General features: G+C 51.2%; 1 protein-coding gene across 2 annotated transcripts in view; it reads left to right on the top strand.

The window, feature by feature from the left end:
- Nucleotides 1–27,310, top strand: part of VPS13D (vacuolar protein sorting 13 homolog D) — a 2,754,556-nt gene that overhangs the window by 1,249,513 nt on the left and 1,477,733 nt on the right. For both annotated transcript variants that reach the window (XM_086921894.1, XM_086921893.1), the window contains exon 38: nucleotides 8,387–8,527. In XM_086921894.1, coding sequence (XP_086778020.1) covers nucleotides 8,387–8,527 — 141 coding nt within the window. The remainder of the gene's footprint in view (nucleotides 1–8,386; nucleotides 8,528–27,310) is intronic.

The following is a 27,310-nucleotide window of genomic DNA, read 5'->3' as shown; positions in this document are numbered from 1 at the left end:
GTCCGAGATCACTACACCTGTTTTCCAAAGGAACCCATAGTGTTGAGGGCATTACAGCTGGTTATAGTTTCTGCATCAAAGAAAAAACTGTTGACTAAGCTATACAAGGCGGTGCAAGAGGAGACTGTACGCCTAGAGGAGAAAAGTCCAGGGCGTGGAATAAGGTCCTTGAAGCTCAGATCACAGAGGATGTGTGGGAACAGATATGCATACCGACAGGGAGGCTGTCCTCTAATAGTAATCTACGCATCATTCACCTGAAGTTCTTACACCAGGTATACCACACTCCCAAGAAACTTTATAAAATGGGGCTTAGAGATACAGATTGCTGTAGGCGCTGTGGGCAAGAAGGGGGCGATTTCATTCATCTCGCATGGCAGTGTAGAGTGGTCCACGTATACTGGGTGGAGGTTGCGGAACTTTTATACGACATGACTGGCTGGATGCTAGAGTGTACGCCGCTGGAATGTTTGTTGGGATACGTACCGGGCCTGAGAGGTGTGGCGGGTCGGTTTGTGAGGGTGGCGTTGCTGATGGGTAAACGGAGGGTGTTGTTCACATGGAATGGGCGTCCGAGGCCGAGCTCAGCCAGATGGCTTACTGATATGGTATACTGTCATGAACAATTAGAACTTTATGCTGAAGAATTACCAAGATCATCACAACCTAGAGACATATGGGCTCCTCTGCGAGAATGCTTGTTGGCACGGAGTGAACAACACGAGGGACTTGATGAGCAATAGACGCTCACTGGACAATTTTGTATCACAATGCCTCTACTTTTCAGACATGTGGTTACGGTGCATTGTACATGTTAGTCCAACAGGCGGGGACATCAAACTGTGTCAGCTATGTAATACGGGAAGGGGGGTTATTTTTTTTGGGGGGGGGGGGGGGAGTTGTTATTCTGAAAGCACTTGTATTATGCTGTGTATTTGAGAGATATTTAACAACAAGGGGTGGTGATGGACAGAGTTTCTGAATTAAGCAGAATACTCTCACCCAGTCAAGAGATCAGGGCTAGATCCAACACCGTTTTTTAGCTCACTGCACCATCCCAGTTCAGAACCTGGCTATATGCAAATTAGTCTGTTCCTGTCCCAGTGCATGATGGGAACAGGGCAAACCAAACTACCAAGCCAATTCTTACACTGGGAAGGAAACAAGCTTCCGGGGACCGGTTTCTGGCATTTCAGCCGTCGTCGGCTCGGCTTGCTTGAATCCTGATGGTGCAATGAGCAAGGGACTCAAATCTGAGTATACCCTTCCACGCTTAGGGTGGACAAAATTTTTAACAACAAGGGGTGGTGATGGACAGAGTTTCTGAATTAAGCAGAATACTCTCACCCAGTCAAGAGATCAGGGCTAGATCCAACACCGTTTTTTAGCTCACTGCACCATCCCAGTTCAGAACCTGGCTATATGCAAATTAGTCTGTTCCTGTCCCAGTGCATGATGTGAACAGGGCAAACCAAACTACCAAGCCAATTCTTACACTGGGAAGGAAACAAGCTTCCGGTGACCGGTTTCTGGCATTACAGCCGTCGTCGGCCCGGCTTGCTTGAATCCTGATGGTGCAATGAGCAAGGGACTCACATCTGAGTATATCATTCCACGCTTAGGGTGGACAAAATATTTAACAACAAGGGGTGGTGATGGACAGAGTTTCTGAATTAAACAGAATACTCTCACCCAGTCAAGAGATCAGGGCTAGATCCAACACCGTTTTTTAGCTCACTGCACCATCCCCCCTGAATCGTTTTTGGCCACTATAGGTGTGGCAGGGTATACTCAGACATGAGTCCCTTGCTCACTCCACCATCAGGATTCAAGCAAGCCGGGCCGACGACGGCTGAAATGCCAGAAACCGGTCCCCGGAAGCTTGTCTCCTTTCCGGTGAAGAATTGGCTTGGTAGTTTGGTCTGCCCTGTTCCCATGATGCACTGGGCCAGGGACAGACTAATTTGCATATAGCCAGGTTCTGAGCTGGGATGGTGCAGTGAGCTAAATAACGGTGATGGATCAAGCCCTGATCTTTGGACTGGGTAAGAGTGGTCTGCTTAATTCAGACACTCTGATCTGAAAGAAACACGTTAGTGTTAGATTCCTTACCTTAGAATATCCCCAGGCGTCAGTCTGGATCCGGAAACTTTTGCGTAGCAGTACCCCTGCGCGTCGGTAGGCGTCGTCTGCAGGCGTCCCCTGCGGCTCCGCGTCCGTCGTCGGCGTCGTGCGCCGTGATGACGTCGCTGGAGTATATAGACGCCGCCTCCGCGCGCTGACATCAGTTCTTCTTTTTTCCGCGCCAGTGGACGCAGATCTGAAGAGCAGTACTCCGGTCTTTGACCAAGTTTTTCGAATTATTGTTATCACTTTGTGCCTGTTAGGATGCCTGGGTTCAAGCACTGTGATGACTGTGAGCGCACGATGTCGGTCACAGACCATCACCGCCTCTGTCTCCGGTGTCTGGGCCCCGACCACGACGTGGACTCCTGCGTCGACTGCCGGGCCCTCACCAATAAGGCTAGACGGGAGCGGTCCCGCAAGCTGCTGGAGCTCCGGGTGTCGGCCCCACGTCGGGACCGGGAGCGGTCCCGGTCTGGCCGGAGGTCGAGAGAGCGTTCGAGGGAGCGGTCGCGGAGCCGCGCCGAGCGTTCCGGAAGTCGACACCACTCGTCAGGCTCATCAGGTAAGAAGCACAAGAAGTCGGGGCGTCGTCATCGTACCCCCGACTCCCCCCGACGCTTGCGCGATGCGGCCGGGGGTTCGGGTGACCCCAACCCCGCGGCTCCGCGAGAGTCGCCGACGCGGCCTGCCCCATACCCTCAGGTCCCTGGGCACGGTGCGACGCCTGAGGAGATAGAGGCGTTCCTCATGGCCATGAGGGCCCTATCTCCTCCGGCGGGTTCCACGGCGCCTGCGGGCCCAGTGAACCCGTCCGGGGGCCCTAGCGGTTCAGCTGACCCTACCTCGACGCCGTCGGATGCTCCGACTCCGGCGCCGCCGGCGGCGCCGATCCCGGCGCCGCTAGGGCCTTCGGGGTCGACGCCGGATGGACGTCCATCCAATCCGGCACCGATTCCATCGGGGTTGCCCCCGGCGCCGCCTCCGCGCGACGCCGGTTCCTCGGTGCCGGCTTCGGGCGGCACTGGGGCTCCGGCGCCGGCTCCGGGGGGCGCCGTCCCCTTACCTTCACCGACGCCGGACGCGGAGTCGGACCGGCGTCGCTCGACGCCGGGCTCGGCGCCGGTGGGGCCCATCATCCCCGAGGAGCCGGTCTACATCGTTGACTCCGAATACGGAGAAGATGAAGAGTTCGGTGAAGGTTGGGAGGGGTCCGAGGACCCTCTGTCACGCGAGTGCCAGTATGACCCGGACTGGACAGGTGATTTGGGGGATGCCAGTGGTCTGGACGACTCTCCTAACCCTGGTTTGATCTCTCCTCCTTCCGTGGCATCGGTGGAGGGAGCTGCATATTCTGTGGTGCTGATGAGGGTTGCCAAGGCCTTACACCTTGAGCTCCCCGTCGCGGCCGTGAGGTCTAACATCCTCACTGAGGTCTTCAAACCGCAGTCATGCCCACAGGAGCCACTGCTGCCGTTTAATGAAGCCTTGTCAGACGTTCTGTTGGGCACGTGGTCCAGGCCCGCTTCAGGTGCGCCTGTTGATCGGAACGTGGCCAGGCGCCACCGTCCTTGTCCGGACGACCCCAAGTTCCTGTCTACCCACCCCACTCCTGAGAGTCTGGTGATCCAGGCCTCGACCTCCCAGTCCGCATTCCCGTCGGCCCCGCCCGACCGGGAATCCAAGAGGTATGACCAGTTTGGCAAAAAGGTCTTCTCGTCCATTAGTTTGGGCCTGCGGTCTTGCAACACCGCTTGCCTCTTGGGCCGTTACACCCACTCTGTGTGGGATACGGTCGCGGAACTGCTGCCAGAATGCCCCATGGAGGTGCGGGCAAAACTCGGTCAGGCTGTGGCTGAGGGCCGAGACGCAGCGAAATATTCGATACGGTGTGGTCTTGATACGACCGACTCGCTGGGCAGAGCTATGTCAACGACGGTGGCGATTTGTCGCCACGCCTGGCTGAGATCCGCCAACTTTTCGGCAGATGTCCAGAATACATTGATGGACATGCCGTTCGATGGCTGTCACCTGTTCGGTGACAAGGCGGACCACGCGCTGGAACGCTTCAAGGACTCCAGGGTCACGGCCAAGTCCTTGGGTCTCTCGACCCAGCGTCAGCAAACGGGTTCGTTTCGTCCCTTTCGTGGCCAAGGAAGGGGCGCCCCCACACGTGCTGCCAGCCACGCGCCGCAACAATCCTTTCAACGCGGTGGCGGCCGTGGAAACCGCCGTGGTGGCGGTCGGGGACAACGGCGGGGTCAGACCACACCGCCCCCCGCAGCATCTGCCTCAAAATCCTCCTAGTCCGTGCTTTCGGCCCCATGTGACGCCAGTGGGTGGCAGGGTTCGCCATCACCACGCTCACTGGCGCATGATCACTTCGGACAGGTGGGTGCTGCAAATCGTCCGAAGGGGCTACTCCCTCCCCTTCGAGACCTCTCCTCCAGCCATGCCACCGCAGAACCACCGTGTGTCGGGGGACCACTTGACACTTCTGCAGGAGGAAGTTACGGCCCTCTTGGCCAAGGGGGCCATCGAGCGCGTTCCTGGGCCAGAAGTAGGGCGTGGTTGTTATTCCCACTACTTTCTGGTACCCAAGAAGGACAAGGGGGCCTACGTCCTATCTTGGATCTAAGGAACGTCAACGGCTTCCTCCGGAAGGAGAAGTTCAAGATGTTGACGTTAGCTCAGGTCTTGGCTGCTCTAAACCCACAAGACTGGATGGTAGCGTTGGACTTGCAGGATGCCTATTTTCACATCCCCGTCCTGCCGGCCCACCGGCGTTACCTGCGGTTCACGGTAGGCCAGGAGCACTTTCAGTTTATCGTGCTTCCCTTCGGCCTTACCAGCGCCCCACGGGTGTTCACAAAGGTGATGGCGGTGGTCGCAGCCCATCTGCGCAGGTTGGGGGTTTCAGTCTTCCCCTACCTAGACGACTGGTTGTTGAAGGCGGGCTCGCCCCAGACAGTCGTCCACCACCTTCAGATGACGGCAGACCTCTTGCACGACCTGGGGTTCTCCATCAATGTGCCGAAATCACACCTGTGTCCCTCTCAAAAGCTCCTTTTCATCGGAGCGGTTCTGGACTCGGCGCAGTTTCGGGTTTATCCTCCGGAACGGCGGGTCCGGGATATTCAGGCTTTGATTCCCATCTTTCAGCCGCTATCCCGGGTTTCGGTCAGGTTGACGCGGCGGCTGCTGGGACTGATGGCTTCCTGCATCCTTCTGGTGCATCACGCCCGGTGGCGGATGCGGGCTCTGCAGTGGGACCTGAAGTTTCAGTGGGCCCAGCATCAGGGCAACTTGTCCGACCACGTCTTGATCTCGGAGGGCACTGCGAGACAACTGCAGTGGTGGCTTACGGACCGCGATTGGGTCAGAGGCAGATCCCTCTCCCTTCCCCAACCGGAGCACGTTGTCGTGACGGTCGCGTCCCTCCAGGGCTGGGGTGGCCACTTGGGAGAGGCAGAGATCAGAGGCATTTGGTCTCCGGCGGAGTCCCGGCTCCATATCAACCTGTTGGAGCTGCGGGCGATTCGTCTGGCACTGAAGGCATTCCTCCCCTTTGTCAACGGGAGTGTAGTGCAGGTGTTCACCGACAACACCACCGCCATGTGGTACTGCAACAAACAGGGCGGAGTGGGGTCGTGGACCCTTTGCCAGGAGGCTCTGCGCCTCTGGCAATGGCTGGAACATCAGGGCGTGACTCTGACGGTTCAACACCTGGCAGGTTCCCTGAACGCCAGGGCGGACGAACTCAGCCGTCGGTGCTCGATGGATCACGAATGGCGTCTGAACTCGGACGTGGCGCAAGGCATCTTTCTGCAATGGGGAGAGCCTTGGTTAGATCTATTCGCCACAGAAGAGAACGCGCAATGTCATCAGTTCTGCGCGTTGGAGTTTCCAAGACGGCACTCGCACGGCGACGCCTTTCGGCGCGAGTGGAGTTGCGGTCTGTTATACGCCTTTCCGCCTATACCACTTCTGCCCAGAGTGCTGAAGAAGATCAGACGCGACCGGGCCCAAGTTATCCTTGTGGCTCCGGACTGGGCTCGAAGGTACTCGTATCCCGAGCTACTCAGCATGTCAGTCGGTCCCCCGATCCGCCTGCCCCTTCAGGAGGACCTTCTGTCGCAGCAGCAGGGGACGGTCCTCCACCCGAACCTGTCCAGTCTCCACCTCCATGCTTGGAGATTGAGCGGCGGCAGTTGAGGCCATTTGACTTGCCTCCTGAAGTCTGTGATGTTATTCTGGCAGCCAGGCGTCCCTCCACTAAGTCGGTATACGCCTGTCGGTGGAACAGATTTGTGGCATGGTGCACAGCAAAGGCTGTGGATCCTCTTTCTGCCCCTCTTTCGGAGGTTCTTCTGTTTCTTCTTTCTCTTGCCCAGCAGGGCTCTGCTCTGGGCACTATCAAGGGCTACCTTTCTGCCCTTTCAGCCTTTTTGAGGCTTCCTGATCAGCCTTCTTTGTTCAAATCCCCGATTGTAACTCGATTCTTGAAGGGCATCACTCACATGTTTCCACCTGTTCCGTTTGTGATGCCCCAGTGGGATTTGAACCTGGTTCTAACCTTTCTGATGTGTGCTCCCTTTGAGCCCCTTCATTCTTGTCCTCTCCGTCTCCTGACTTTAAAGACGGCTTTCCTGGTTGCCATCACCTCTGCCAGGAGGGTGAGTGAGCTCCAGGCTCTTTCTGTCCAACCTCCTTTCCTGTCCATTCATCCTGACAAGGTGGTTCTGCGGACTAGACCTTCTTTCCTGCCCAAGGTTGTTTCGGCCTTTCACATCGGGCAGTCCATCACCCTCCCTTCCTTCTTCCCGCCTCCGCATCCTTCAAAGGATGAAGAGCGGCTCCATCGTCTGGACCCAAAACGTGCGCTTTCATTTTACGTGGATCGCACTCGCCAGTTCCGGGTGGATGACCAACTGTTTGTTGGCTACGTGGGTGCGAAGAAGGGACTGGCGGTTTGTAAACGAACCATCTCTTGATGGGTCGTCCTCTGCATCAAAGCGTGCTACTCTTTGGCTCGGAAGGAGCCTCCTGTTGGGCTGAGGGCCCATTCCACTCGGGCCACGGCGGCTACTACTGCCCTGGGCCGGGGAGTCCCCTTGCAGGACATTTGCCAAGCGGCTACGTGGGCCTCGCTGCACACCTTTGCGAGGCACTACTGCCTGGACAGTCAAGTCCGGAGGGATGGCTTCTTTGGCCGTTCTGTCCTCCAGGACTTTCTGGTGTAGTATTGTATTGGTTCGCAGACCCACCACCGGGGTTGGTATTGCTGGGGTATGTATTCTAAGGTAAGGAATCTAACACTAACGTGTTTCTTTCAGATGAACAAGTTACTTACCTTCGGTAACGATATATCTGTAAGAAACATTAGTTAGTGTTAGATTCCTTACCGAACCCACCCATCCTCCCCGTTCTGCGAACTCATACCTAGGGTTAAGGACATCCCTTTCAGGGCCCTAGTTTTACATGGCACCAGTGTTGGTTCTCTCATGGCTCTGCGTCTCCTGGCGCGGAAAAGCTGTGTACAAAGAACTGACGTCAGCGCGCGGAGGCGGCGTCTATATACTCCAGCGACGTCATCACGGCGCACGACGCCGACGACGGACGCGGAGCCGCAGGGGACGCCTGCAGACGACGCCTACCGACGCGCAGGGGTACTGCTACGCAAAAGTTTCCGGATCCAGACTGACGCCTGGGGATATTCTAAGGTAAGGAATCTAACACTAACTAATGTTTCTTACAGATATATCGTTACCGAAGGTAAGTAACTTGTTCTTCATCACCACCCCCTTTTCTGAATTGTGTATTTGAGAGATGGCACTGACGTGCAGAGTTGTGATTTCAATACTAAAACACATAAATACAAAATTAAATAAAAAAAGATAGATTGAAGGGGCAACATGCCGAAGTATGTGCATTAGTAGTCCTTTTGTAGCAGTAATTTCTTTTAGGAAGCAGATTTCTGTTTCCTGTGCAGTCATCAAAATGCCAGTGAATATGGAATAAATAATTTCTACCTACCTAAGAGTACTATACTCCCCTAAAGGTGACTTTTCCTAGATATCACATTTTGCAGTTCTAGATGCACCTATTCTTCAGTTACAGCACAATTGAATTGGAAAATACGTTTAAAAATCAAGTTATCTAATAATGCACCATAAATATTGTGTTGTTAATTGATGAGTAGGAAACTCAGTTGCAATTTGGGAATGTTACCATCCTGCTAAATATGTTGCTTTATGTTTAGGATGGGAGCCGTTTATTGAACCTTGGCCATGTTCCTTATCATGGCAGCAGCAACCAGCCAGCCGGCTTCACTCTCCTCGATTAAAGATCAACGTGACAGCTAGGTATCGGTTGGATATCAACATAACCAGTGTGCTAATGGGTAAGAATTAAAAACAAACACTGAATATATAGTTATTAAATGCAGGTTAACAAAAAGGTCAAACCAGCACTCATTTACATCTTGGGAGAATTTCAATACCACTTCCACAGCTTTAGCCCGCTTAGGTATCTTCATTTAATATGTTATGTCACCACTTGCTAATAAAATAATGGTAAATCAAATTATTTTTAGTTCTAAGTGAAGCTCACACACCAAGATGTTAGTTGGTGGACTTTCCTTAAGGAGTACATACTTTAAGTAAAGTTCTGGATTATTTGTATTTCACGGGCATAAAATATGATGAGGCATTGTGTAACTTTGTATCTGTTGCATGCAGACAGCCTTAGATGCGTTTTCTTGAGAGCCCTATTATGTACAATACCAACTCATACTGTGGATTTTGGATCATCTCATTGTTGACCTAATTTCCCCCTCCAGCATCTTTACCATCCTTTTTATTTGGATGGCATGTATCCGTCCACTGCTTACGTTTTTGAGAACTGTTTTTTTTTTCTTTTGCTTTAAGCACTCCAAGGGAATGCACATGTTTTCCTGCGCTGCATCCACCTTCATTACCTGCCTCTGCACTCTTGCATTCTCTGTGTTGCTCTTCTACCACCAGCTTGTCAGTTGTTTCTTCCACCCCTCCTTGTTCTGCTCAGGTTTTTTCATACTCCCCTTCCCCTTGGATTCTCTGTTGCTCTCCTGCCCTTCATGATAACTGCTGCTCATTGGTGGCCAAGACTTGCTCCCCAAAACCCTCCGCTCCCCCCTTTTACATCACTTTTTTAAAGGGCCCAGCTGCTGAAATGTGCTACTGGGCTACTCCTTTCTCTAAAAGTGCTATTGTGCTTTTGCACACATATTATTTCTCTTACCAAGATGGGCTTCCAAAATCTTGGAATGGTAAATCATAAATCTGAAAGAGCCTATTAGTTATAGATTCCTTATCTTAGAATTACCCACAGGCGTCAGACTGGATCTGGAGAATTTTTTCTCAGCAGTACCCCTGCACGTCGGTAGGTAGCTTCGGTCGACTTCGCGTTCGTCGTCGGCCTCGTGATCGGCGCGATGTCTATTTAGACGCCTCCCCTGCATGATGACGTCTGTTCTTTCTTTTCCGCACCAGCCAGCGCTGATCTGGAGAGAGTGGTACCCTTTGTCATTTTTTGACTAAACTACTTCGGCTTTTGTCTACATCTTTCCTGAAGTCTTACGACTCCTGGTGCATTAGGATGTCAAGTCGTCAGCCCAGTTTCAAGCCTTGTGACTCCTGTCACACACTGATGATGGTGACCGATCCGCACCTCGTGTGCCTTTGGTGTCTGGAGTGCGACCATGACCCTAATTTGTGCTCCGTCTGCTGGGCCGTGAATCCTACGTATTTGTGGGAGCGGTACCGAAAGCTTTTGGAGGCCCGGCAGTCGGCTCCTCGCCGTTCGAGGTCCCAGTTGAGGGGAAGGTCGTGGGACCGGTCGTGGAGGAAACACCAACATTCATCATCGAAGTCTTCGTCATCGGGTAAGTTGAAGCAAAAGAAAAAGGCGACGGAACACGGAGGGTCGACATTCTTCGGCTCCGCCCTCAGAGCCTGCTGGGACAGCTCCATGCTTTCCTCCCTTTCCGGGAGCCGGAGCTTCCCCGGCCCAGCTTTGGGCTTTTTACGAAGCCCTCCACTCCATCTTTGGGCAGACCCACTCTGCCTTCGGGCCCCGTGGACTCGGCTGGGGGTTCTAGGCCTTTGATGCCAGTGGCTCCAGCTTCGGCCTCACGGTACCTTCCCAGAAGCTGTTTCCTCTGACAACGCCGGTTGCGCCCCCAGCTAGCCTCCCTCTCGACTTGGACACGGAGCCAGACTGCCGACGCCGGTACTGGCGCTGGAGGGTACTTTTGTACCACTGTTCTTCCCTGGCGTTCCTTATCGCCCTGAGTGGCAGCCAGAGGAGGGTTAGGAGGACTGGGAGGGCTCTGTTAACCCTCTGGGAGACCAGCTTGTAGAGCTGGACTGGAGAGAGGAGTTGGGTGATGCCAGTGGTCTGGATACCTCCCCAGACCTTGGTATGCTACCGTGGCTACGGAGGAGGGAGCTTCCTACGCTGTGGTGTTGCATAGGGCGGCTGAGGCCATGGCCTGGAGCTTCCTATGGTGGCAGTCAGGACTAACCTCCTGACTGAGGTGCTTCAGCCGGCACCGGCCGCATCGGAGCACTTGCTTCATTTCAATGAGGCCCTCACTGACGTCCTTCTTTGCCCCTGGTCCAAGCCCAGCCCAGCAGCTCCTGTGGATAGGATGAGTGCCTGACGCCACGGCCCAGCACCTGGTGACCCACTGTCTCAACACCCTACTCCCAAGAACTTGGAGGTCCAAGCCTCATCCTCGAAAGGTAGCGCTTTCCCTACAGCTCCTCAAGATAAGAATTCCAAGAAGCTGGACCATCTTGGGAAGATGTTTTTTTCCGCCAGCTTAGGACTGCAGTCAGTGAACACCCCATGTCTCTTAGGCCGTTGCACACATTCGGTGTCGACGCGGTTGCAGAAGTGCTGCCAAAGTGCCCGGAGGACACCCGGGCTGTGCTCTCCTGCGCTGTTGCTGAGGGTTGAGACGCAGCAAAAGTTCACGATACAGTATGGGCTGGATACCGCTGACTCGCTGAGTATGATGATATCAATGTCGGTACCCCTGATAGCCTTTTTGGAGATGCCCTTTGATGGGCGTCATCTGTTTGGTGACAAGGCAGACAACGCGTGCTGGAAAGTGGGTTTCTGCTGCAGTAACCCCCACCCACTTTTTGCCAGACTACTGATGCACTTTTCCTTGGTGTGCCCTGGGTCCCTGCCAATCAGGTTCCCAGGGCCTGTGTTCTTCCCCCAAAAACTAACCCAAATTGGTATCTCTGGCCACAGGTCAGCCCCTGGTAAATGGTACCACAGGTGCCCAGGGCACTGTGACCAGGGAAGACCTCTTAAGGGCTGCAGCGCTTATTGTGCCACCCTTAGAAGCTCTGTACCCTGACACTCACACACTGCCTTGGCAGGATGCATGTCTTATTGCAAAACAAAGTGAAGATTCGACATGACACACATCCCTGTGTGCCATGCCCACAAAACAGTCCCCTGTCATACATCAGTCACCCCTCTAGCTGGGTGCTCTATGCCAGTGGTGAGGGTACAGGTGCATGAGCCCTGTACCCCCTACAGTACCCAGGTCCATTCATGGGCACTGTAAGTGCAGTGCTGCCATTAAGAGTATATGGTGCTGGGAGTTTGTCATTACGAACTCCACAGCACCATAATGGCTGCACTGAAGACTTCGGAAGTTTAGTATCAAACTTCTCAGCACATTAAACCCACACTGATGCCAGTGTGGGATTTAATGAAGGATGCACGACAGAGATGTCCCTGAAACTCGACCAATTCCTAGTGACTTGACTGAGTGGGTGCCTAGGCTGCCACCACCAGCCATGTTTCTGGACCCCTGGGTCGAGAGCTTGCTGCTCTCGGGGGGCCTGAAACAATGCACATCCTGGGACGAGGTGCCAAGCCTCCTCCCCCAGGATGGGCAGGGTTCACGAAGGAGAAGCTTCAAATGCATACAGCCTTTGTGAGCCTCTCCAGACCACTTGCTCTACTCAGCAACAGGCCCCCACTGGTTCTACCCCCCACTTTGGGCGGGAGACCTGGCGGGAAAAACAAAGTCAGGACGAGAGGTGTGCCCACCTCTGTCAACTCCACCCCTAAAGTGGGGGAGGCGAGGTCAAGCACAACCTCGAGTCCCCACCATCTTGAGGATGGGGGACCCAGCCAACCAGGGACTGGCTCCTGCCCCTCTCCTACTGGAGAGTGGCAGAATAGGGGGTGTAACCACCCCAGGGAAGGGACCCATTGGTCCCTGCCCTTTACCTACCTGTAACTCCCCTACATTTAGTATTTAGGGGCACCCTGAACCTTCCTTCCTCAGATCCAGCAACCACAAGAAAAGAAGAAGGTCGAGAAGTCATGCAGAGCTAACAGCAGGACTACCCCCACTGACTTGGCCCTAGCCCTACAGGCCTGCCTCCCCTTGAACCTGCGAAACCCCGTCGTGTCCAGCGCCCAGCAACTTCAAAAACCCCGGAGGACCTGCCTGCATTCACTTTCCAAGCTGTTTTTCCTGTGTACATTGGACGTGTTTAAACTGCAGATTCTGGTGCCAGCCAGAAACCGCGAACCCAGTACACTCTGCACCCGCCAAGCCCAGCCCGTGTTTGAGTGAACAAACATCACAAGGAGGTCCCCCCGGCGATCCTGCCCTGAGATCCTGCAACCCCTTAACTGCTCAAGACTCTAGACGATGCCTACAGCCTCAATCCAGAGGGCCCCCCCCTACAGCGACCAGAGCGGGTAAGAAAATCCGACGTCCCAAGGCACCCCTGCACCTGATGCCCCACTGCCTTGTGTGCCCAAACCAGCAGTGCCTAACCAACACTCTACATCCCTACTTACCCCTCAAAGTGTTGGTCGCTCCAGGAAGGTCCTCGTCCTCGGGCCTGCAGTGTGTCTATGTCCAGGAGATTCTCCATTGAAATCAACAGGGCACCCAACCTCAAAACAGCACCCTGCACCGGCTGCCCTAGCCCCACTGAGGGTGCCCCTTTGGTGGTAACTTGGTCCCCAACTTGCTCTGAGCTTAACCCTAGGAGCTTCTGCTCCCACAACCCTGTGGCCTGCTTGCCAGCCGCCACCAACTGGAGCGTCCCTATCCTCCATAGGATAACATTGGGTCTCAACACTCTGCACCCGGCCGCCGTGTGCCGCTGAGGGTGCAACAACAGTGCATCACTGACCCTGGGAGACCCCTGAGTCTAACTTCAGAACCTTAGCTCAAAAGACCGATTACTTACCTTGAAACCGATAACTCATTTTTCCTCATAGGATAACATTGACGCTTTTTCTCCCCAAAAATTTCTAAGTGTCGACTTTTGAAAACTATAAATATACCTTAAAAATCAGCCGAATAACCAAAACGCATTTTTTCAACTGTTTTCAGGAAATGTCTCCGTGCTGAATCCAGGATCCAGCACTGAGTAAGAAAAAGTAACAATAACCTAACTTACCTGCTAAGTGAATTTCCTCCCATAGGATAACTAACATAGGTGATTCTATGTGAAAAAGTTTCCAAGTGTCAACTTTTGAAATACATTAATATTCTTTAAAACTCATACCTTTAACCAAAACACATTTACTCACCTGTGTTAGCAAAAGTAATCTGAGAAGTAATTAACAGCATTTTACTTAAAAAGCCCATTCAATTGAATGTACTATACCTGCAATGTGTTGCAAACTGCTTTCTTAAAACTGTAACCAAAACCAGTACAAGTTATACTGCTATTTTGAACTGTGTTCACACAAGTAATTTACTACTGAAAGTTATTTTTATGCTTACCTGCACCAGGCTTGCTTGGTTCTAGAAATAAAACAACAGTATATTTTTTATACAAAATAATTGGCCTAGAGTTCAGTTCTTGAGTGTGTGAGACCATTTGCTGACTGAGTGTGTACATCAAATGCTTTACACTGTTCTCTGATACTGCCTTACTGATCGACCAAGCTACCACTTTAGAGAGTAAGATTCTATCTAATTTCAGCCTCTGCCAAACCTCTGGAGACCCTTGGACTCTATACACACTGTACCTCACTTTGGTGCAGTATATATAAGGCCAGTTTCTTACAACACGCTTGAGCGCTTCAAGGACTGTAGGGCTGCGACCAGGTCCTTGAGCATTGCAGCAACTTCTCGCCCCATGCAGTCTGCTTTTTGCCCCTTTCGTGGCCACGAAAGGGATGCGCCACCACGTTCCACCAAGAACCACAGGGCTGCACAAGCCACCCAGCCCCTGAGCGGCCATGGGCGTGGTATCCAGCGTCGTAGGTCAGGGGGCCAGTGAGCGGGTCAGTCCACCAATGCCCCCCCCCCTCCCCCCCCCCCCCCCCCCTGCAGCAGCCTCCAAACCTTCCTAGTTCGACTTTTCAGGGCCACCAGTTGCCAGTGGGTGGCAGGATCAGCCATCACCTCCCCCACTGGCGCAACATCAGGTCCGACAGATGCAGGTTATGCAGGTAATGCAGGTAAACCGAAGGGGCTACTACCTCCCCTTTGAGACTGAGACTACCCCTCCCTCCATGCCACCAACAATCCATCGGATGATCACTCAGCCCTTCTCTGTCAGGAAGTATCGGCTCTCTTGGCCAAGGGAGCTATCGAGTGAGTCCCTGTGCCAGAAGTAGGTCGTGGTTGTTATTCCCACTACTTCCTGGTACCCAAGAAGGAGAAAGGCCTGCGTCCTATCTTGGATCTCAGAGACGTCAGCCACTTCCTCCAGAAGGAGATGGTCAAAATGTTGACATTGGCTCAGGTCCTTTCAGCCCTCGACCCTGGATGGTAGCGCTGTACTTGCAAGACGCCTATTTCCACATCCCTGTCCTGCCAGCCCACAGGCGTTACCTACGGTTCACTCTAGGCCAGAAGCATTTTCAGGTTACCATGCTCCCCTTTGGCCTTACAAGCGCCCCTCTGGTCACAAAATTGATGTCAGTGGTTGCAACTCATCTGCGCAGATCAGGGGTTCCAGTCTTCCCCTATTTCGATGACTGGCTGTTGAAGGCGAGCTCGACCCAGGCTGTCGTCTCCCACCTCCAAACTATGGCGGACCTCCTGCACTCGCTGGAGTTCACTATTGACGTGCCGAAGCCACTCCTGAAACCCTCTCAGAAGCTCCTTTTCATCGGAGCAGTACTGGATACAGCACAGTTTCGGGCTTATCCTCTTGAACAGTGAGTCCGGGATGTTCGGTTTATGATACCGATGTTTCAACCTCTATCCCGGATTTTGGTGAGAATGTCCCTGAGGTTGCTTGGCCTCATTGCCTCCTACATCCTGCTGGTGGATCATGCCAGGTGGCATATTCTCCCTCTGCAATGGGACTTGAAGTTCCAGTGGGCGCTGCATAAGGGGAATCTTTCCGATTGCGTCCAGTTCTCAGAGGGCACTGCACACCAATTGCAGTCTTGGCTAACGGACGAGGATTGGGTCAACGGCAGATCCCTCTCCCTTCTCCAACCAGAGTTCGCAGTGGTGGCAGATGTGTCACTCCTGGGATGGGCGGCCACATGGGAGAGGCGTAGATCAGAGTCTCTGGCGGAGTCCGGGCTCCAAATCAACCTTCTGGAGCTCCTAGCGATTTGTCTTGCACTGAAGGCATTTCTTCATTCTGTCAGATGAAGGGTAGTGTGGTGTTCAAGGACAATACCACTGCCACGTGGTACTGCAACAAACAGGGCGGGGTGAGGTCGTGGACCCTATGTCAAGAGGCTCTTAGCCTTTGATCATGGCTGGAACATCAGGGCATGTCCCTGGTGGTTCAACACCTGGCAGATTCCCTGAACGCCATGGCTTACGAACTCAGCCACCGGTGCATGATGCTTCACGAATGGTGTATTCACTCGCAGGTGGTGCAAGCTCTCTTATAGCAGTGTGGAGAGCCTTTGTTAGATCTGTTTGCCACCAAAGAGAACACACAATGTCAGCAGTTCTGCACTTTGGAATTTCCAAGGCAGCACAAGTGCAATTGCGGTCTTCTATACGCCTTTTGGCCTATGCAACTTTTGCCCAGAGTGCTGAAGAAGATCAAGTGCGACCGGGCCCAAGTCATTCTCGTGGCTCTGGACTGCGCACGAAGAGTCTGATATCAAGAGCTCTTGAACATGGCCATCGATCCTTCGATCAGACTGCCTCTTCGACAGGATCTTCTGTCATAGCAGCAGGGGACAGTCCTCCACCCGAACCTGTCCAACTTCCACCTTCTTGCATAGGGATTAAGATGCGACAGTTGACAACTTTTGACCTCCCTCCCGCAGTCTTTAATGTCATCTTGGCAGCCAGGCGTTAATCTACTAAAACAGTATATGCCTGTAGATAGAACAAATTTGTGGCATGGTGCGCAGCAAAGGCTGTGGATCCCGTTTCTGCCCCTCTTTCTGACGTTCTCCTCTTCATGTTTTCTTTGGCCCAGCAATGCTCTGCTCTGGGCACCCTTAAGGCTATCTTTCGGCCATTTCGGCCTTTCTTTGCATTCCTGATCAGCCTTCTCTTTTCAAGTCCCCTATAGTAAATAGGTTTCTTAAGGACATTACTCACCTCTTTCCTCCTATTCCTTTCGTAATGCCCCAATGGGACTTGAATCTGGTCTTAGCTTACCTTATGGGCGCTCCTTTCGAGCCACTACATAATTGTCCTACCAGACTCTTGACTTTAAAAATTGTTTTTCTGATAGCCATCACCTCTGTTCGCAGGGTGAGTGAGCTTCATGCTCTATCTTCAAAACCTCTTTTCCTTGCTGTCCATCCGGACAACGTTGTCCTTCGAACTAGGACTTCTGTTCTACCCAAAGTGGTTACCTATTTCCACGTAGGACAGACAATCACTTTGCCCACCTTCTTCCCGCCCCTGCATCCTTCCAAGGAGGTGGCAAGACTCCAACGTCTGGACCCAAAACGTGCGCTATCATTTTATGTGGATCGTGCAAAACATTTCAGGATGAACGATCTACTCTTTGTTGCCTATCTGGGTGCTGTGAGAGGTTGGCCTGGTATATGATGTTCACTATTCTAGTGAGCACCTTGCACCAGTCCAAACAACCCTTATGGTGTTGGTTGTAAAGTCAACCTTATAGACCAGGTATCCTAGGGGTAGCATGGACAAAGCAGTCTTAGGCTAAACTCAAGAGGGCATGTGAAGCCAGCTGTTTTACCATATGCAATTCCTTTAATACCAAATGAAAGGACACCACACAGGATATATATTCAAAATATATATGTATTTATTTCTAAAGAAATCCCCTGAACTCTTTATGAGCACAGAAGCACAAGCGCATAACAAGTAACTTAATATAACATACAAAAGTTGCACAATTATGGATAGGGCCGGGTGGCCCGCTAAACCATATATTAAAAAAGTGGTATAAGTACCACGTCACGAACAATGGTAAGGCCTAGGGCCTTGTGAATCGCTGGGGCTACACTGGACTAACAATGGTTAGGGAGCAGGAGGCCCACGGGATGCGTGTGCAGAGTCTAAAGGCACACGTGTGTACTCATAGAAGTCAATGGGTGCGTAAAAATGGAAAGTTAAAGGTTTGCGAGTCTTCCGACTGGACTAGAACTTAACCACTTGAAACTAGGACACTAGGAGTGTAAACCTTTACAGGAGCACCGTAGTACTCGCGTTACCTAACCCACAGGAAGCGGGTGCATAGGTCCCAAAGTGTGTCGGGTTTCTTCGTGGAGATCTATGGAGCGTTGGAGGAAAGATGCTGCAGGCGGCCGGAAGAGAAGAGTCCAGGTGGATCCAAGGGTGGATCGAAGATGTAGAGGACCAGAAAGCAGAGGGGATAGAGTCTGGGTCACTAGCCAGTGACCAGGATGGAAACAGGATGGAAGCAGGTGACGTCACGTTGCAATCAGGTGCTGATGGGAAGCTTGTCTCTGCAGCCACGTGGACCAGGAGGCGTCGACCACAACCAGGAGGCAGGCACGGACTGTCCCACGAAAGCTCTCGCTGTTGGCGGTGCCGGCTTCAGGATTGGAGTCAACAAGCCTTGGCAAAGGCAACCCACGCAGGATACGATGTAGGCTTCTTACTCAGACCAGCAAGGTCTGAGGGGCTGCTTCTTTTGAGGGAAGCAAGGGCCAGTCTGGAGCAACCAGACCAGTGGTGTAGTTTCACAGAATCGTCACCAAGATGGCCACTAGCCAACGGGCAAGTGACCGGGCAGACTCGTCGAGCAGGAAAATGCAAAAGTGCCCCACGCAGAACTCGTGGAGTGTGCAGGTCTGATCTTTGGTGCAGATGCTGCTCGGGGCTGGGGCTTCTCAATCCCCAATGCACAGCTTCGAGGGGGCCTCGGGGGCTGCACAGTTAGCAGGTCGCAGACTTTTCAAGATGGCCGGTCTCAGCTTTGCAGGGACTGTGGATCGGGCTGTTGAATGTCTGGGAATCCGGTTCTTGTCAGGCTCTGGGCTCGGGCTCCGACGGGAGGCGGCGGCAAAGCAAGTAGTCGATCGCTGGATGGTGCCTGCTTGTGCAGGGTGGTCACTCCTTGACCATAAGGGAGATTCTTCAGTCGTCTTCTTCCAAAGTAGAGTGATGAAGGTCCAGAGTTTCATTTCAAAGTTTCAGTCAAGATAATCTAAAGTCTTACTCAGCTCCTACCTATATACGAATCTTAGGGGCTGGATTACCTGCTAGGTCCCTCCTATGGGTGGGACCAGGGAAGGGGGTGGTTACACCCCTTTCCCTTTGTCCAGTTTCACGCCAGAGCTGGGGCTGGAGTGCCCCAGCACCAGTTTGAACTGGACTATGCATGGGACACCTTGTGTGCCCCAGGCAGTGTCTCAATCCTTTCAGCCCTCCCTGTCCCAATACACAAAATCCTGTCTGGGGTGGTGCTAGCACCCCCAAGGCAGGAAACCTATTGTCCAAGCCTCCCTCACTGGAAGGACTCCCAGCAGCAGGAGGTCAGACTTGTGTCTGTGGCTGCAGCATCCATTTTGTGATGCTGAGGCTCTGGTTAACTTTAAGCGGGATTAGTAGGAACAATATGTCCTCTCCCTCTAGAAGGGTGGAATGCTACCCCCGTCGCCAGAACTGGCAAGGGGGTAGTATTCCAAATCGTATGACACCTTACTCAACATGTTTTGATAAAGCCAAACCAGATATAGCATTTAACCACGAGATTCATAATGCACATAAGAGTATATGGTATGGCAATATCCTAGAACAGCTAAAAGGACATGATTCCGAAAGCTGCAGGCAGGCTCAGCTCATGATAGAGCACCATCTCACACAAAATCAAGCACTCTGCCTCCATGATTGTTTATAGGTGTATATGTGTCTTGATATAAGGTTAGATATAGGTATACTATATCTAAGCAAGGGGTGATTACCCCACCTTGCCCCAGCTGAGTGATCAGCCAGTTGTGTCAATTTGAATGGCCAGCCAGGGATGGCAAAAGATATGCTGCAGCCCCTGGTAGACCTTGGATGCACCTATGCCCTGGGTACTTATAGTACACTGTACAGGGGCTCATAAGGTGATCCAGTATCCAACTGGTAATGCACCTAAAGTGCATTGTAGTGAATTTAGAGAGAGAGCAGCTGGGCTGTGGGTCTGATTAGCAGGCCCACAGCCACATTAAGTCGAAAACCAGTGAAGCAAAAAGTGGGGTGACCATAGGAAAGCAGACCCTACTCTCCTACAGGTGCCAGGAAAGGTCGGGCCTTGCAAAAATGGACCATCTCTCGATGGGTCGTCCTTTGCATTAAGATCTGTTATTTCTTGGCGAAAAAGGAGCCTTCAGTAGGACTTCATGCCCATTCCACCAGGACAACGGCAGCCACTACTGCTTTGGGATGTGGAGTCCCCCTCAGTGACATCTGCCAGGGAGCCACGTGGGCATCACTGCAGATGTTCATTAAACATTACTACCTGGATAGTCAAGTCCGGAGAGACGGCTTCTTTGGGTGTTCAGTTCTCCAGGACTTTCCGGTGTAAACTTAGTTCACAGATCCACCTCCGGGGTTGGTATTGCTGGAGTATATATTCTAAGGTAAGGAATCTATAACTAATAGTTTCTTTCAGATGATCAAGTTACTTACCTTCGTTAACAATATTTCTGTAAGAGACATATATTAGTTAAGCATTCCTTACCACCCCACCCAATCTCCCCATTCTGCAAACTTCTAGAGTAAGGGACTCCGTTTCAGGGCCCTAGTTTTGTTCACAAGTGGTCAGTGTCTTGCATTGCTCAGCACTTCTGGTGTGGAATGTTGTGTAATGTTGTGTAAAAGAACTGACGCTAGCACGCAGGGGCGGCGTCTAAGTAGATACCGCAATGTCATCCCGGCGATCACGACGCTGGCGACGAACACGGAGTTGACTGACTCCACCTACCAACGCGCAGGGGTACGGCTGGGAAAAAAATCTCCGGATCCAGTCTGACGCCTGGGGGTAATTCTAAGGTAAGGAATCTATAACTAATATATATCTCTGACAGATATATCGTTACCGAAGGTAAGTAACTTGTTCATCAAGCCAAAGAGGCTGTGGTGTCATGGCACATGAGTGCATATTCGTGGTCGTGCATGCACATGTATATGTCATTATGCTAGGGCCAAAGCAGCTGTGGCATTACGATGGAAGTTCAAATGCGTGGTGATGCATTCACTCATATACATTAGAAAGATGTAAAGATGGGGCTTGATTTTTCCCTAGTAAATAGTAATGCAACACTATAGAGAACTCTTATGCCGTTATGAATATATATATATCACATACTGGTGGTCGCCAGTAGGTAGTTATAGTTAGGACCTAGTTGCTATAGGAAGAGAGTTTTTTATTTTGCCAATAACTTTGGCACAGGTTGACGAATCTTCGTACAAGTTTCAAAACTAATGGGTCAGTCATGTCAGCTGCTGTCTTGAAAATTTCAAGATGATCCGTCAAGCGGCGGCCAAGAAAAAGGGGGGGTCACAAAACACTTTTTCTCCATGTTTATTTCCATGGGAAACTTGAGACCCGGCGACAGCCCAAACTGCTGAACGGAATTATACCAAATTTGGTCAGAGTTAGGTCTTTTTCTTAAATGGTGGAAATCTGTTCAGTAGTTCTTTAGAAATTTAAAGATTTCTTAGATATACAACTGTTGCTGGGTGGATCCGCGAACCCTCCCGATCTTGTGCATGAGATCTGATTGGCTGCCAACACTTCAAATCAGGAAGTGCTGGCAACAAGCTTATGACTCAGAAGCAAAAACGTTTAAAAAAAAAAAGAAAAAAGGAGTTAGGGTAGAAACACCCTGATCCCCTAGGACTGTTGAACCCAAGAAAAACATTTTTTTTTTAGATTCAGCTGGATTCCCGGTGGATCTGCAAATCCGGACGAAATGTTTTTTAAAAAATGAAGTGCAAGCTCCTGCACTTTGTTTAATTTAGGCCCCCAGGTGGGCTAGGTCCCGGGGCAATAAAAAAAAGTGGGGGACCGCCACCTTCCTGGGGCTGATTGTTTGAAGTGCGGGCGGCACGCGACCCACCCTCGCAGCCCCGGCGATCACCAACCCTCTCTGGGGCTATTTTTAATTATAATGAGTGGGGGGGCTCAAGCCCCTCGCAGCCCAGGGAACCGCCACCTCCCATGGGCTATTTTTACAATGGGACAGTGTCCGTGTGGCCCCTCTCCTGGAGCCGTAAGTGGCCCTAGGGGATCACCACCCCACCAGTGCTGGCTCCAGCAATATCCCAGGGTGCCCCCACCCCGGGACACTGCAGCTGGCTATGGAATGGGGTGGGCACTGCTCCCGCCATCTCGTAGCACACAGTTTGCTCCGCTTTTAACAAGCGATTTTGCTCTCCTTTGTTCAAAGTGGAGGACACTTTGATTTTTACACCCAGGAAGCTGCATGTCAGCAGCTCCCTGGGTGTTAAAAGCATTGCTGGTGCCCAACGCGAGGCCATGCCATGGAGAATGTTGTCCCCTGGGCCACAAATGGCCTGCTAAGGTGGACCTTTAAAAAAATAAGAAAAAAAAATAAATCGCCTGCTCCCAGGGATGGGGTGCCCGGGGCCAAAATTGGCTGGGGGAGGGGGCAGCGCTTCCCTCCATCCTTAAAAAAAAAAGAGAGAGAAATGGCCGGGCCCAGTCGATGGGGTCTCCAGGGATAAAAATCGGCCTGGAAGGGGTTCCATGCGGCCCCCTCCCTTTTTAAATTATAAATAAATAAAGGCATAGCTCCCTTTTTCCACCACTCCTCAAACACACCTCCTGACGCACTGGGATGAAGTCCCCTTGGCTATTGAGGGTCCTTGGGGGCTAACTACCTCTCCTGTTACCATCAGCAAGTCCCACATAGCAGGATTGCTGAGAAGTTGTCAGAGGCCACACACCCTTTCTCCACCACTCTGCAAATGTGCCTCCCGGCGCACTAATAGTTGGGGGATAACGTCCCCTGGGCTCCTTAAGAATCTTGGGGGCCAAGAAGCCCTGCTGGTTCCTCCTGTAAGTGCTGCTCAGCAGAATTCCTGAAAGCTGGTCGAAGGCCCAACCTCATTTTCCACCACTGTACAAAGTGACTGCTAGTTAAAAAAAAACTTGGAAATTCACTAAAAAAAAACAAAGGTTACAGGGACGTTATAGTTAGGAATTAGCATTTAAAAAACCTTAGAAATTCACTGAAAAAACATAGGTTACTAAGATGTTATAGTTAGCAAATATAACATAATATAAAGTAGAAATTCACAAAAAACTAAAAACAAAGGTTACAGGGACGTTATAGTTAGGGTCAGATTTTACTCATACAAAACCAGAGAAATTCAGCCATTATAGTTACCTGAGTTGACTATAAATTGTGAGCCCGCAATGCCCTGCTTATGACCTCCCATATTACATCACTCATGACTTGGTCAGTGACATCACTGATGACATCACTGATTGCATCTGAAATGACATCAGTGATGGCATCATCCAGTGACTGAGTGTTTTTAAAAAGTTTATGAGTGTTAAATATATATACCTAGGTGTGTTGGTGAATCAGTGGGTGTATGAGAGGCTGTATGGATGACCGAGTGGGTGCGTGACTGACTGTATAAGTGAGTGATTAGGTGTCTCAGTAAATGTATGGGCGAGTGACTGGTTGTGTGAATGTGTGTATCTCTCTGTCAGTTGATGTCTAAATGGATGTATGAGTGTACTAGTGGGTACGTGAATGGCTATATGGGTGATTGATTGGATGTCTGACAATCTCTATGGTTGTCTGTGTGTGTGAGGGAGGAGATGTGTGACTGCCTGTATCGATGAATCAGAGGGTGAGTTAGTGGCTGTATGGGGTAGTGAGTGGGTGTGTGAGAAGCTGAGTGGGTGAGTGAGTGTCTGTATAGCTGTGTCGCTGATTAAGTGCTTGTGTTAGTATGGATGAGTAACTGGGTATGTGAAAGGCAGTATAGGTGAGTGAGTATATGAGTGTACATGTGAGTGAGTGAATGTGAGAGCGGCTTTATGGATGAGTGCATGCTTCTGTCAGTAACTGTATAGGTGAGTGACTGTGCTACTATTTGTATGAGTAAGTAAGTGTGTGTGTGTATAACTGTTTGGGTGTGTAAGTGGCTGTGCGATTGACTGTATGGGTGAATGTCTAGGTGTGTGAGTAGTTCTATGGGTGACTCAGTGTGTGAGTATTTGCATAAGTATATGAGTGGTTATGTCAATGGCTGTATTGGTGAGGGGGTGTATGAGTGGCTGTATGGTTGAGTGAGTGGATGTGTGTGTAGCTCTATTAATCAGTGAATGGGTGTGTAAGTACTGGTATGGCTCTGAATGGGTTTGTGAATGAATGTGTGGGAGTGGCAGTGGGTGTATAAAAGTTTCTATAGGTGTGTGAGTGAGTTCGTCAGAGATGCTGTGAATGATGTCACCACTGATGTCATTTGAGATGTCATCAGTGATGTCACTGACCATGTCATGAGTGATGTAATATGCGCTGTCATAAGCAGTGCATTGTGGGGGCGTGAGTTATAGTCAGCTCAGATAACTATAACGGTTGAATTTCTCTAGTATTATATGAGAAAAATCTGACCCTAACTATAACGTCCCTGAAAGCTTTGTTTTTTGTGTGAAAATATATACCTAGATAGATATAGTTAGGACCTAATTTCCCTAGAAAGAACACTTCTTGTTTTGCTAATTACGTTCATGCTGTTGGACAAACCTTCCCAAGATTTTCAAACCTAGCTGCTGTTTGGGAAGTTTCGGGTGATCAGTCAAGAGGGCTGAGAAAAAGGGGAAGGAGGGGGGCAAAACGCGATTTGCCAATGTAATTTCCCATGTGGATTTTAGACCCTACTACAGCCCGAACCACTGAACAATATTGCACCAAATTTGGCAGAATGCCAGATCTTGGTCCAGAAAGAGTGCTTTTGTAATTTGGTATAAGTCTGTTCACTTTCGGAGTTATTAAAGTAAAAAAAAAGATTTAAGTTTATCTAGAGACATGGCTCCACTGCAGGAGTTCCATGCGTGATTGGCTGGCCGCAACCTGAGAGGAAAGTCGTGTCATCCATTTTGTGTATCAGGACTTGGTTCCCAGGGAGAAATGTTTTTTATAGTGATAAAAGGGGTCATGTTAGAGGTACCCAGACTCCATGGGACTGATAGAGTGGTCTGTTTTGGACCTCTGACGGACAATAAATTGTCCAAAAACATTATTTGTGAGCGCCTGAGGGTCCACTGATCCATTGCAGTGCTCAGTGCAACCCCCTGTATGCCAAGTGTGCATGACGATTTGGCTGGTCGTCCTGGGCCGGCCACCGGTCATGGGAACTTGCACAGGTTATAATTGCCTGTCTGAGCGCCAAACCAAGGCCTTTAAACCAATCACAGCGCTGCATTGCAGCATTGTGATTGTCTTAGGCTAGCCTGTGTGCTTCTGGGACTAGCTGGAGAAGAAGACACAATGGTGGAGAGACCGCCACGGCGGCTTTAAGGAGGTACGTTTTTATTTTTATTTGGTCCGCCCGCCCCTCCACCTCATTCCCTTCCAGCCTCTATGGCCTACAACCACTCACACACCCATGCAGCCACTCACACACCTACTCACAGACCTTCAGAACCACTCACACACGCACTCACAAACCCACAGACTTATTTGCACACCCACACAATCATTCACACACCCACTTATACACCCACCCACTTACAGACCCACAAAACCACTCACACACACACTAATAGACTCACACAGCCACTCACATATGTATTCACACAACCCCTCACCCACTTGCATACCCACTTAAACAACCATATAGCCACAGATACACCCACCGACCCATAAACAGACCCACTCACACACCCATGCAGCTACTCGCTCACCCACTCACAGACCTACTCACACACCCTCACAAACACCCCCCCCCCCCATACAGTCACTCGCACACACTCACAGGACCCACAAAACCACTCACAAACTTATTTACATACCCTGTCACACACCTACACAGCTAATCACACACCCACAAAACCACTCACACAACCACTCACAAACCCACACAGCCACTCACACACCCACTTACATACCCACACAGTCACTCGCACACCTACCCACACAGCCACTCACAAACCCTCATGGTCACTCACACAGCCACTCCCACACAGGTAGTGATACACTTAAAAATTGCAGTTGCATATATTAGTATTAAATGTCTTGTTTTACTGTGCTTTTGATTGGGAACAGCTCAGCGGATCCTTCAAATGAATAGAACATAGAAAGACTTGATGCATTGCATTTATAGAAAGACTACATCACTTACCTTACCTTCATTTTTTTATTTTTATTTTTAAAATATATAATAAGAATGAATGTGTGAATAAATGTATTTATAACATTCAAATTTATATTAAAAGAAACCTGTGAAAATCACACATAAAACAAAGGTTACAGAGACGTTATTGTTAGGAAATAACATTTAAAAAAAATGTAAATTCACTGAAAAAAACACAGCTTATAGGGACACTACAGGTGGGTTCAGATTCTACGCACACAAAACCATAGAATTTCAGCAGTTATAGTTACAGAAGTTAACTATAGCTTACACCCCTCCTCAGTGCACTGCTTATGACCTCACATGGCTGCCTCGGCTGGTTTGCGGACAGGCCCTTTGCATGGCGAAAAGGACATGTACAATGTACGGTTGGCTGCCTGCGTTTGGGTTGCCCAAACGGCGAGGTGGCTTTGTGTATGGTAATAAAATATCTGAAAGAAACAGGTTAGTATTAGATTCCTTACCTTAGAATATCCCCAGGCGTCAGACTGGATCCGGAAATTTTTGCGTAGCAGTACCCTTGCGCGTCGGTAGGCATCGTCTGTGGCTCCGCGTCCGTTGTCGGCATCGTGGGCGCTGTGATGACGTCGTCGGAGTACTTAGACGACGCCTCCGCGTGCTGACGTCAGTTCTTTTTTCCACGCCAGCAGCGCAGATCCGGAAAAGTGGTACCTTAGTAAATTTTTGACTAAACTTTTTTGATCCCTTTTGATCATTTTTCTTGAGTCTTGCGACTCCGGACGGTGCCGATAGGTATGCCAGGTTTCAAGCCTTGTGAGGATTGCGACCGACTAATGTCGGTCACCGACCCTCACTGTCGGTGTCTCCACTGTCTCGGCGTCGACCACGACGACAAGACCTGCTCCGACTGCCGGGCCCTGACTTCGAAAGCTAGGCGGGAGCGGTCCTGCAAGCGGCTCGAACTCTGGCAGTCGGCCCCGCGCCGCGAGAGGTCCCGGTTCCAACTGAGGTCGAGGGACAGGTCAGAGCTCCGGGAGTCGACATCACTCCTCCGGGTCGAAGTCATCAGGTAAGCACAAGAAGTCGAAGAGACGTCATCACTCTTCCGAATCCCCCCCTACGCGGCCGGGGGTTCGGGTGACACCGCCCACGGGCGTCGCGGCCTGCCCCACACCCTCCGGTCCCTGGGCAGAACGCGACGCCGGAGGAGATAGAGCGCTTCCTCATGGCCATGAGGTCCCTCGCTCCTCCGACGGGCTCCGTGGCGCCTTCGGGCCCAGCGGACCCGTCTGGGGGCCCTAGCGGGTCGGGTGCTTCGACACCGACGCCGCCGGCGCCTTCGGGCCCGGCACCGCAGGGCCCCACTGGATCCGGGTCGTCGCCGGTTGACCTGACGACCTCATCGGAACGGGCCGCTGGGCG

Source organism: Lissotriton vulgaris, chromosome 5, assembly GCF_964263255.1.
Source record: "Lissotriton vulgaris chromosome 5, aLisVul1.2, whole genome shotgun sequence".
Lineage (NCBI taxonomy): Eukaryota > Metazoa > Chordata > Amphibia > Caudata > Salamandridae > Lissotriton > Lissotriton vulgaris.
The sequence above is the reverse complement of the archived record's forward strand: the minus strand, read 5'-3'. Positions and strand labels throughout refer to the sequence as shown.